The sequence below is a fragment of the Carettochelys insculpta genome, chromosome 7 (genome assembly GCF_033958435.1).
Source record: "Carettochelys insculpta isolate YL-2023 chromosome 7, ASM3395843v1, whole genome shotgun sequence".
Lineage (NCBI taxonomy): Eukaryota > Metazoa > Chordata > Testudines > Carettochelyidae > Carettochelys > Carettochelys insculpta.
Window position 1 is genome coordinate 72,530,039 of NC_134143.1, and position 13,077 is coordinate 72,543,115.

General features: G+C 47.5%; 1 protein-coding gene across 2 annotated transcripts in view; it reads right to left on the reverse strand.

The window, feature by feature from the left end:
- SUFU (SUFU negative regulator of hedgehog signaling) overlaps positions 1-9,759 on the reverse strand; it is a 126,501-nt gene extending 116,742 nt beyond the window's left edge. For both annotated transcript variants that reach the window (XM_074999257.1, XM_074999256.1), the window contains exons 1-2: positions 9,465-9,759; positions 2,097-2,231 (exon numbers count right to left, since the gene is read on the reverse strand). In XM_074999257.1, coding sequence (XP_074855358.1) covers positions 2,097-2,231; positions 9,465-9,622 — 293 coding nt within the window. In that variant the 5' untranslated portion in view covers positions 9,623-9,759. The remainder of the gene's footprint in view (positions 1-2,096; positions 2,232-9,464) is intronic.
- Between the last annotated feature and the right edge of the window lie 3,318 nt (positions 9,760-13,077).

Here is a 13,077-nt window from a genome sequence, read left to right on the forward strand (position 1 = left end):
TTACAAGGACGGCAGCTCAGCAAGCATCATCATCCCCATTTTACCCACAGGTAAAACAAAGTAGAAAGATGCAGTGACCCACCAGGTAGGGTTTCTTGAGGATCCTTGACTGTGAATGCCCTAACTTTGCCATCTCTCCACCAAAGTGAACAAATTGGGAATTGCTAAGCCAAGCCATTTGACCAGATGAAAATTAAAAGGTTTCATTTTTGGAAAATTCTACTTCAGCTTTAGAACACTACCTGCTAGATTACTTCAGGAAAGTTTAGAACAAACTAGCTACTGTGGCCTAATAACAACATTTACTGTTTCAGTTATATCAGTTTAGTTTAGGGGGAGATGGTATGCATTAAAAGTCAGGTTTAAGTCTGAAGAGAGCAGCGTCTTTATGTAATTTACTTTGTGATGAATAAATGCATTTACCCAACACATTCAATAACTTCAGAAGGGACACCAACTCCCTACCCTACTCATTGCTTGAACACTTGCCTGTAAGGGATGGTAAACAGTGAGTCTCCTGGGCTCTGAGAAGACAAGCAACAACAAATCTCTCTAACATGCTGAGGTGTCTCTCCCTGGAATACATCTCTTCTTCGTGCAAGCACCTTTCCTTCTACCTGATGTGTCCCTGCTTTCTTCTTGGCCTTCACTTGTTCAGTAGCCAGTAGAGTAGAGTGAACTGGGTCAGTACCAGGCTGGTCAGGGTTTCCTGACAAGTCTCAGTGATACAAATACTTTGTCTAAATTCAGACCGTGAAAGATACTAGCTTAGCTGGCAACCAACTTTGCATTCATCTGCAAGACCTTAAAGTGTCTGGCTGTGGGCATCTACTCATTTGCCTGCTGCCTTGCACATGTGGCGGGAAGCTAAAAGGAACTGGCTGCCTGCCTGCTTTTGCGAGATAAAGCACCTGAGTGGAAACCAGCTGACTGAGGCTTATCCTAAACAAGGAGATCAAGTTGAGATGAGCTAGTTTAGACCCCCCTCCGGGGTATTTGCCCTTCAACTATGAAACACTACAAGTCAAAGATCCACTAGTTCAGCTCTGGCCCTCCCCTTTACTGAGACTCCCTCTTTAAATCTTCCTCTGAAACCTCCCACTCATGCATCTGATGAAGTGGGTCTTTGCCTATGAAAGCTTATGCTCCAGATTATCTGTTAATCTGTAAAGTGCCACAGGACTTCTTGTTGTTTGGATACAGACTAACTTGGCTACCTCTCTGACCCTAGTTCAATTGCCTCTGCTCCACAAAAGCCAGGTAACAATAGCCATAACAGGAAGGCTCTCCACTCCTGGCTGGTCAGAAGATTAGACACACTAGTCTGAGAACACTTAGCAACCACTGTGAATATGTTTGTCAGCTACTGTTGCTTGATCTGCCTATACTAGTGAATGGTCAAGGCCTGTAGGAATAGATCAGAACGGGATCTAGCCTGGCCGATCTTAGCCTGATGCAACATACCTGAGAGAATCTTATCCAGCACACAAGAAGTTAAAAAGTAAGGGGGAAGTGAGGAAGAAAGTAGCAGGGAAAGAAGAAACACCTCCATGTGTGAGCAGCCCAACACCAGAGGAGCAAGAACAGAGCCCACATGATTATTTTCTTGTAATTCCGTTACTGTATCTTGGCACCTTTATACTGATGGCTGTGAGGGCTTAGTACCTACAAATGCCTCCTATGTCCACACACAGATGCTAACATTGCCCTCCCAGCTCAAGGAAAGGTGCTCCAACGGCATTTTAAGAAGGAGGTGCCTCACAGGAGACTGGTGAGGATTTAAGAGGACCACAATGCAACAGTTTAAATATCAAGCAAAAATATCAACAAGAATTTCATCACACGTTAAAATCATTAGACACATAAGTTAACCAATTACATTCTCAGGTAGGCCCCTCCTCTGGCAAAGAGAACTCCAATGGTAGACCCCTGCACCCATGAAGAGTTGCACAGTTCGCGCTGTACAATGTAAGTCTACGGTGCAAAAAAATGTATATCGGCCCCAAAAGATGCTGTTTTACTCGATCCCTTGCTCCTTCTCATCCACAGCACATACAAAGCATGACATGAAGCAATAGAATCCGTAAGGCACTCACTCGTGAACTCTGTTGTCTCCATACAAGTCACTTAACCCAAAGCTGACATAATGCCAGTGCTCAGGAACATTCAGCGCTGGGTTTCCCAAGTTCCTGTACATGCTAACGTAGTCCAGCGGATCTGGTCCCCCCAACCTGTGAAAAAGAAATGGAAGTTCCAATAGAATATTAGAGAAAAACATTTCTTAACTGTTTTACGCGCTGAGATAAAGGAAACAAACAATCTCCATATCGTTAGCCCCTTAAAAAAAAGCTATGCAGACAAATGTGGACTTTTCCATGTACTAGCACAACTGTCTTATTATGAAACTTTATTCAGCTGTGCTTTTTATTTTAATGAGAGTTTGAAAGAGTGTATGGCTTATGCTAAATGACTGTGAAGTCTGCACAGATGCTTTAGACAAAGGCCTGCTTCAAATCACTGCAAGCGACAAAAATGAAACTAGCAAACCTAAATTCCACCTAGAAAAAGAATATGGCCAAGGTAAATCGACAGTTTAAGCAGAGGAAGACAGGATGCATGTATCCCATATGTTGAATGTTTTTAAAATTCAAGCATTAAACTGTCTGGAAGACCATTACCAAAGTTTTGTGGAAACTTGCAAAAATGATTGAAATATTATACTAGTAAAATGGCAACAGCAAAGCTCACTCCGCAAACCCTTAACTCAGTTTAGAAATGTATACTCACTTGTTCTAAGACATTTTGTTTCTTGAAGCAAAATTAGGAAAGACTGAGTTTTAAGAGAATACCAAATATTACCGAAAGCAAACAAAATGAATATTGACAAGTCATTTTTGCAGTTACATTATTAATGTCTTCTTAGTAGACTGTCAATTTAGAATGACTTGAGAATATATCTCACAGCATCCTGTTAAATATGAGAATTGATTCCCCAGTGAGTTTTCAACCCTTTTCCTTCTGAGGTCCCCTCAACATGCTATAAAAACTCCAGAGGCCTCCTGTGCAACAACAACAGGTTTTCTGTGCGTAAAAGCCAGGGCCTCTTAGAGAACAGCAAGCAGGACAGTTGCTCGGGCCTCATGCCACAGGGCTCCACCAAAGCTACAGCACTCAGGCTTTGGCTTCAGGCCCAGCTGCCAGGACTTAGGGCCCTAAACTTCAGCCTCGTGCAGCGGGGCTTTGGCTTTCTACCCTAGGTCCCAGCAAGTCTAATATTGGCCTTACTTGGTGGAAACCCGCTCGCAGCCCCCCAGGGGGCCTCGGACCCCTGCTTGGGAATCACTGGCATAGTGGAACACTCCTTACAATCAGGATATGACAATAAGCAGATTATTTGATACACTTTTAAATCTAAAAATGGAATATGCAGAATTTTTTTACTGCTGTAAAACTAAGAAATTTGAGTGACACTAACAAGGTTAGTGGACTCATTAGCAATTCGCAGTCACATCTAACTGTGCAGAAAAAATATCCACAACTATTATGAGAAAACGTGTCAAACCGTTTTCCCTACCGTGTGTACTATCACTGAACAGAAAAGACAGATGAAAACAAGAAGAGACAAGATGTCAGCCATCTTTATGAAGCACAGCAAGTAGTTGTTTAACTGTTTCCTCTCTGACCTGCTCTCTGGTTAAAAACAAAAATACTCTGCTATGCAAAAGAAAAGTAAAAAGATCTAAACAAAGAAGCCATGGAACCAATACAGCTGCATACAATAAACTTGTTATACCCCATTCTCCACCTCTTTGTGTGTTGTCTGGTCAGGCCCCAACGCTTTAATTTGTTGCTCACTGGCATATCAGAGCCCTAAACTGTAACATCATTGGGCAGAGGCCTGTCCGTAAAACAGTTAAGCATACTCTTCATGCTATACAAATAATCCACCAGAACAATCCATACATTGCAGAAATCTCTGCATTGTCATTACTTTCAGCCTTCCAAATACTGTCCTCTGCAGAAGATTGCTATAATGCACACTTTGTAAATGTACTGTACTGTAATCTTAATTTCTCTGTATAAAGATGCATACACAAAATTGTGAAAAATGGAAGTATTTAGAATTTTGTGGAAAAACTAAAACTTTATGAAGTTGAAGTGTTAGCACACGAGATAAATGTTTTTTACAGCATGTTCAGCTGGATGGAAGATGTAATCAATAAGAGCAGCCATAGGGTAAAACTGTATCAGCAGGAAGTTGACCAATGTTAAACTTCCTGGGCTTCTGTCATGGAGAAAGCCCTGACCAAGTGTTCAATTTTACTCTCCTAATGGGTGATTAGTGAAACGATGTAACATAATACGTTCATTAGAAAAAGAATAGCATAGCACTACTACAAAAATGCCTTGAAACTATAAAATATGGCAGGAAACCAACTGGTGAAAGAATGAGGACAAAACGGTCACCCTCAACTCTCGAAACCTTGAACGCTTTTCTATCAAAGCAAGGAACATAACAATGCTGCTCTACTGCTTGTAATTTCATGTGTCAAAGGCATTTTACTTCAGAACCTTTTCTTAATAAAAGTGGTTAAAAATAATCATCTGAAGCTTACAAAGAAGTTTCCACTTACATAGGCACAGCAGTGCTTCTGAAAGCTAGAGGAATTATTTTAGAAAAATACGCAAATGAAATACATTAAAAGAACACACCTGTTGCATGAAATACTATCCCTCAATTTTTTTCCTTGAAGGCTTTTCTTCATTTGTTTTTTTCTAAATGTTTACATAGGCACTTGCCTTGTTTTGCAAGACAGAGAACCCTTTAAACATTGCAATTCCCTGTAAATCACAATTTCTTTTTAAAAGATTGGTTATGTACATTTAAAAACTTATTAGCTTTCCATAATCATACCTGAGGCACTGAGCTCTGTTCAGTTATTTCCTCTGCAAATCTACACCAGTGATAGTCAATTCTCAGTGTTTTGGGAGCTAAATTATTGATTGACATTACCCTAAAGAGCCATAGTACTGTGAGCAGTTTCATTTTCAATCATAAATGTTATATATACTAGTCTCACAAAAAAATGACTGGATCAAATTTTATAAACAATTATTTAACAACGTAGTAAGAGCATCATGACTGGTTAATACCTTAGACTGATTAATAATTAAAAATCACATAGTACTTTAATATCACGTGCGTACTAAAAAGCCACTTGTGTTCCTGAGCCTCGGGCTGACTATCACTGATCTAAAACAGTCTACTTGCTTGTAGTCCAGAGGGAGGACAGATAACAGGGGCAAGAGTGAACAACAACAGTGAACTCAGCAAAGTTTTTACAGACGTTTAAAGACTCCAATAGACAAGTCATCTTCCCTTCATTATACTATGTCTACACAAGACCTTTTGCTAGAATGTCCTCTGGGTGACACCTGAGCTGTATGCTGATTGTGCTAGAGAATCTCCCACTATCAGGACCACCAATTAAACTGCAAAGAAGGTAACAATGATTATTAACATTAGACCTAAGGCCTCAGATCTGACCACAGAAAAGCAACATCATCATCCCTGCCACTAGCTCTTTGACTGAGATCTGTGTGCATTAATGTCCTAGATCCTGGGAAATCAGCATTTAGGAAACATTCAGCTCTATTTATAACTAAAATCCAGAGAGAGCTTTATCATCATCATTACAGACCCAAATGTAACTGCATCTCACGTGAATCTTACATCACTCCAGTAGGCACTGGCATAAACTGCTGACAGAAGAGAAATGCTGAATCCTAAACAAATGTGACTAGAAATTCTGGTGGCATCTAAAGCTATATTGTAGTAACTGTAGTGACCTGATCAGCCAACTTAGGGCATGTCTATACTTACTGGAGGATTGTCATGTTGGCAGTCGATCTTCCGGGGCTCAATTTAGCATGCTTAGTGGGGCTGTGGTAAACCGAACAATCAGGGTGCCAGCAGCGACCCTGGTATTCCACGCAGTCACGAGGAGTAAGGGAAGCCGATGGGAGAGTTTTTCCCATCAACCTCCCGCTGTGGGGATGGCAGCAAAAACTGATTTAAGATATGCCAACACCAGCGATGCAATTTTCGTCGCTGGTGGTGTGTATCTTTTAAACTGATTTTTCCCCTAGTGTAGAACTGTCCTTATAAACCTCCACTCATATTGAAAAAATGCCACCATTTACTTCCCAAGCTTCCTCAGATACAGTAAACCCTTGAGTTATGCAGTGTTTTCCTGCAATCCTAGGGGAGGCTGGTCAGTTTCCTGGCTCCCAGAGTGGCAGTGAGTGGGGAACCAGGGAGCAGCCTAGTTCCCATGTCCCCACAGGGACACAGGAAACTGACCAGCTGGTCAGTTTCCCAGGTCCCACAGGTGGGGAGCTGGGAAACTGGCAGCAGCCTAGCTCCCCACTGCCCTGCCCTCACATTGCAGAGAGGAAAAACTGACCAAGGTCACAGCCTGGCTCCTGGCTCCCCTCCACTCCTTGATGCCAGGAAACTAACCAGGGATACTGCCATAAGAACATAAGAATGGCCATTACTGGGTCAGACCAAAGAGCCATCTAGCCCAGCATCCTGTCTGCCGACAGCAGCCAGTACCAGGTGCGCCAGAGGGGGTGGACCAAAGACAATGATCAAGTGATTTGTCTCCCTGACAAACAGAGGCCAGGGACACCATTCCTACCCCCTGGCTAACAGCCTTTTATGGACCTAACCTCCATGAATTTATCTAGCTCTTCTTTGAACTCTCTTATAGTCCAACCCTTCACAGCCTCCTCTGGCAAGGAGTTCCACAGGCTGACTGTGTGCAGTGTGAAAAAGAACGTTCTTTTATTAGTTTTAAACCTGCTGCCCATTAATTTCATTTGGTGTCCTCTAGTTCTTATATTATGGGAACAAGTAAATAACTTTTCTTTATTCACCATCGCCACACCGCTCATGATTTTATAGACCTCTATCACATCCCCCCTCAGTCTCCTCTTTTCTAAACTGAAAAGTCCCAGTCTATGTAACCTCTCCACGTATGGGACCCTGTCCAAACCCCTAATAATTTTAGTTGCCCTTTTCTGAACCTTTTCTAATGCCAAAATAGCTTTTCGGAAGTGAAGAGACCGTATCTGTATATAGTATTCAAGATGTGGGCGTACCATAGTTTTATGAAGGGGCAGTAAAATATTCTTTATCGTATTTTCTATCCCATTTTTAATAATTCCTAACATCCTATTTGCTTTTTTGACTGCCGCTGCACACTGTCTGGAGGTTTTCAGAGAACTGCCCATGACAGCCCCAAGATCTCTTTCCTGATTAGCTGTAGCTAAATTAGCCCCCACCACATTGAATGTATACTTGGGGTTATTTTTTCCAATGTGCATTGCTTTACACTTATCCACACTAAATTATTTGCCATTTTGTTGCCCAGTCACTCAAATGGTGAGAGCCTTCTGAAATTCCTCACAGTCTGCTTTCGCCCTGACTATTTTGAACAGTTTAGTATCGTCCGCAAACTTGACCAACTCCCTACTTACCTCTTTCTCTAGATCATTTATGAATAAGTTGAATAGGATTGGTCCTAGACTGACCATTGGGAAACACCACTCATTGACCTCCTCCATTCAGAAAATGTAACATTTATACCTAACCTTTGTTTCCTGTCTTTTAACCAGTTCTCAATCCATGAAAGTGTAGCACCCAAAGGTACTGACACCTCATACTAGGGTGAGTGAATCTCTGCTCTACAGCTTTGGCTGAGAGCCAGCTGACCTTTAGGTCACGTGGTAGAGTTCAGGGTTTTAGACCCTACGCTTGCAGGTTCTATCCCTGGTGCCGGGTCTGTTGCCTTTACAAAAGGATCTTCCCTCTTATCCCATGACAACCTAATTTACACAAGAAGCTTTGGTGAAGGACTTTGTCAAAGGCTTTGGAAATCTAAGTGTACTACATCTACTGGATCCCCTGTCTGCATATTTGTTAACCCCCTCAAAGAATTCTAATAGATTACTAAAACACAATCTCCCCTTACAGAAACCACGTTGACTATTGCCCAACAAATTATGTTCTTCCACATGTCCGATACAACCAGAAGTCAGAGTTACATCTATCTCATAGAGCTAGAAGGGACCTTGAGAGGTCAATGAGTCCAGTCCCCCACCCTCACAGCAGGACCTATCACCTGATGGATTTTTATTTATTTTTGATCTATTGGAAACAGATCCCTAACTGGCCCACTCAAGGACTGGACTCACAATCCTGGGTTTAGCAGGCCAATGTACACACCACTGTGCTATCCCTGCCCTGCTCAGTTTCCCTGTGCAAGTGGAGGGGAGCTGGGGGCCTGGTTGCCATCTGGTTCCCAACTCCCCCACCACTCTGGGGACCAGGGAACTGCTCCTGTCGGGGCACACCCACAAATCAGGCTGCTGCCCCTGAGAGGAGCAGTTTCCCCACTCCTGTCAGAGGTGGCAGTCATGTTAACCTGGGACACGCACAACCCGTGGGTATCTCGAGGTTTTACTGTATTGAGAAACAATTTATTTTAGATCTGTGTCCCAGATTTGTATTAGCAGCCAATGAACCTAGGACAAGCAACCTTCTGCATCCAAAACTCACTGGTCTAGATTCTCACAAGAGCAGTACATCTTTGCAAGGACACCCACAACTGCCTGGTTTTGTCAGAGAGGAGTACAGGGAGAACCACTTTTCTATTTCTGCCTAAAGAAAGGCAGACCCGATGACATTAACGGAAAAACGCCAGAATACAGAGAGAGCCATTTACTAAACTTTTGTGGGGGGAAAATCCTAATCCTACACTGACCAGGCTGTCCCAACACAGACGCTTCACTCTGGGGCCCTCCAGCAACCCCCAGAGAGCAGACAGCACGCCTAGGGCTGGCTCTCCTCGCTGCCAAGGAAGTGAAGACATAAACAAACAGAGGATCGCAAAACTGACTCCCCCGAGAACAATGCAAATCCCCCGGCCTCCATCCTCTCCTGCGGACCCAGCCAACCCTCCCCACTCAGGGAGCCCACCTGGCCCAGGCAAATGTCCCCCCCTTTTCCACTGAAGGACCCCCTCCTTAAACCACCCCACAGCGCGGGACACCGCCTGCAGAAAGAACCCCGTTGCACCCAGAACCCACAGGTCTGCTGACCTCCAGCAGCACCCCCCGAAGCCCTGGCAACACCACCCCCCGCAGCAGAGACGCCCCCCCCCCCCAGCCCTGGCAACACCACCAGCCCCCCCAGCAGAGACGCCCCCCCCAGCCCTGGCAACACCACCAGCCCCCCCAGCAGGGACCCTCCCCCAGCCCTGGCAACACCCCCCCCAGCCGGAACGGCCCGGCTCGGCCCACCCCCCACAGGGCTCCCCCGGCAGGACCCCCCCACCGGAACCTGAGGCCCAGCCCCCACGGGCCCGCCCCCCGGCGCGGCGCGGCGCGGCCCTCACCAGTACTTGAGGATGGCGGTGACCTGCAGCGGGTTGGGCTGCTCGGGGTAGAGGCGGCGGCACTCGCCGTAGATGCCGTGCAGCCCCGGGGGGAAGAGCGGGGCGAAGGAGCCGGGCCCGGCCCCGGCGGGGGCCCCGCCAGGCCGCGCGCCCTCCATGGGGCCGCAGCGCGGGACGGGCTGGGTCGCTGCGCCGGGATACGGGGACAGGGGGACCGGCCCGCCGGGCCCAGGCAACCGCCGCGCCTCGCGCACACCCGGCCCTGCGGCTCCCACCGGCGGCGGCTCCCGAGGAGGAGGCGGGCCCGGCTGCCCGCGCCGTGACGGGCGGGCGGCTGCGCCAATCGCAGCGCAGGAGGCGAGGCCTCGTGGCCCAGCCCGGCCCCGCTCCCTGCTGGGGCGGAGAGAGGCGCGTGCGCGCCCCCTGGCGCCGGCGGCCGGCGGCTGCAGGAGGCGAAGTGGGCGCGGAGCTATGGGACCCCGAGCAGGGCGGGAGGGAAGTGACGGGAGTCCCGTGGGGAGAGGAGCCTGGGCCCTGTGGGGGGCACAGAGCAGGGCGGAGAGCTGTAGGGCCCACGCGGCGGAAGAATGGGCGCCTACGGCAGGGGTGTGCAAAGTGGGGGCAGCCCCCGGGCGCCTGAAAGTTCCTAAGGGGAACGCGGCGCCATCAGCTGCTGGGTCTGGGGCTCCCCCGGGGCACTGCACGTGTTGAAATCAGTCAGTTACTCTGGGGGGGTCTGTGGGGTCACATTCGTATACGGATGAATCACGTTTTTACATTCACAGAATCACAGAATCCCAGGGCGGGAAGGGACATCAGGAGGTCATCTAGTCCAGCCCCCTGCCCAAAGCAGGATCAACCCCCACTAAGTCATCCCAGCCAGGACCTTGTCAAGCTGGGACTTAAAAACCTGGAGGGATGGAGAATCTACCGCCTCTATAAGCAACGCATTCCAGTGCTGCACCACTGTCCTGGGGAAGTAGTTTTTCCTAATATCCAACCTACACCTCCTGCTCTGTAACTTCAGACCATTGCTCCTTGTTCCACCCTCTGACACCACTGAGAACAGTTTCTCTCCATTCTCTTTAGAGCTCCCCTGCAGGGAGTTGAAGGCTGCAATTAAATCACCCCTCAGTCTTCTCTTCTGTAAACTAAATAAGCCCAAATCCCTCAGCCTATCCTCATAGGTCTTGTGCTCCAGCCCCTTAATCATTTTTGTTGCCCTCTGCTGAACCTGCTCCAGCACATCCACATCCTTTTTATACTGGGGGGCCCAAAACTGGACACAATATTCCAGATGTGGCCTCACCAGAGCTGAATAGAGGGGAACAACAACGTCTCTAGATCTGTTCAAAATGCTCCCCCTAATGCACCCTAATATGCCATTAGCCTTCTTGGCTACAAGGGTGCACTGTTTACTCATATCCAGCCTTTCATCCACCAGAACCCCTTGGTCCCTTTCCTCTGCACTGCTGCTGAGCCAGTCAGTCCCCAGCCTATAACAATGCTTGGGATTCTTCTGTCCCACATGCAGGACTCTGCACTTCTCCTTGTTGAACCACATCACATTTATTTTGGCCCAATCCTCCAATTTACCCAGGTCACTCTGGATTCTCTCTCTACCCTCCAATGTATCTACCTCTCCCCCTAGTTTTGTGTCAAATGCAGACTTGCTGAGAGTGCAATCCAGTCCCTCACCCAGCTCATTAACAAAGATGTTGAACAACACCAGCCCCAGAACCTAGCCCTGTGGCACTCAGCTTGAAACTGACTACCATCCAGATATTGAGCCATTGGCCACTACCCATTGGGCCCGACCTTCAAGCCAGCTTTCTATCCATCTTACAGTCCAAGGATCCAAACCATATTTCCTTAACTTCTGGACTAGAATGTTGTGGTAGACCGTATCAAAAGCCTTGCTGAAGTCAAGGTATATCACATCCACTGACTTCCCCATGTCCACAGAGCCTGTTACCTCGTCATAAAGCTAATCAGATTGGTCAGGCAGGACTTGCCCCTGGTGAATCCATGTTCACTACTTTTGGTCACTTTCCCTTCTTCCAAGTGCTCCAAAATGGATTCTTTGAGGATCCCCTCCATTATTTTCCCAGGGATTGAGGTAAGGCTGACTGGTCTATAGTTCCCTGGATTGTCCTCCTTTCCTTTTTTAAAGATGGGCACCTTTGCCTTTTTGCCTTTTTCCAGCCATTTGGTATCTCCCCCGATCTCCAAGAGTCTTCAAGGATAATGGCCAAAGGTCCAGCAATGACCTCTGCCAATTCCCTCAGTACCCTCAGGTGTACATTCTACAGCCTTATTTTTGTACAGGTCTTACCAAGAGGTCCTGGGCACTCCTGGTGGTTACGAGCATCCCTGCACAAGTAAGGGGGGTGGTGTTAAGGCTACAGGAGACCCACCCCCTGGTCTCAGTGGTGGCTCTTTCTTCCCCCCAGTCCCCCATGGTGGCTTACACTAGCTAGGGCTGAGGTTGGGGGGGAACCAGCAATCATGTAGGGATTTAAAGAGTAACAAAATAATTTATTAGGTAATGAGCTTTGGTGGGGCAGATCCACTTCTTCAGCTCTGTCTGGCAGTTTGCAACAGTCCCCCTGTTCTTTTGCATGGTGGATGTTCAGAGTGAGAGGGAGATACCCTGTCATCCCTGATCAGGGATCATTGTGGTTGCCTGACGCCAGAGGCTCTGCTAGTCCATGGGAGTGAAGCTAAGTGAAGCTACCTGGCATCCTATGTAACTTAAACCTAGGACCTCTGGAGCTCAGTGCAGGAGCCTCTACACTTTGAGCTAAAAGCCAGCTGGCTCTCAGCTAAGGCTGTAAAGGGGACAGACTTTCTCGCTGTAAGTGATAGAGATGCCATTACATGGGACAGCGAACTACACTGCTAGGTATGTGGGTTGCATCTAAACATCCTCCTCCTTCCCTATTCTCCCTCTCAGGGCTCCATTCTTCCCCCTAAAGGGCCCAGAGAGCACCTCTCCTCCCCTTATCAGGCCCTACTGCATGCTGAGTTCAGAGGCTGCACCTCTGTATTAAAGCTGAGGGCAGTTACATACTGCTCCTGGAACGTCACCCACAGTGTAACAAGCTGGTAGTTCTTGCTGCAGATGACCTGAGGCAAGATCACTCTGACAAACTCCCTCCCTGACTTTTGCCTACATTTCCTGCTCTTTCTTTCCTCCTTCTGCTTAACTGCATTCCAGTGCAGTGCAGTGTGATAGGTGAGCAAGGAGGGGTGCTTTGTGACAATCCTTAGCCCTTTTCCTGGGGAGGAAACCTAAAGCACCTCCAGCTCTGTGGGTGCACAACCCAGCTGTATCACACAGGCAGCAGTCAGAACCCCCTGCACAGCAAGCAGCCCAGACGCAGCCAAGCCTCACTGGCATCCCACAGGCTATATCTACCCAGCCCCTACTTTACCCTCCCACTGCCAGCAATGTGGGTGGGGCAGGTCCACATGGCCCAACACTGCGTGCTTCCCGTCCAGCCTCCATGCTTCTCCCTCTTACCCCATGGGTTTGCCCTCATGGCAGCAAGGGTTGCAGGGGGGGACTGTGCCACTGCTCCCCTTGCCCAGCTCCCTCCAGTCACATGAC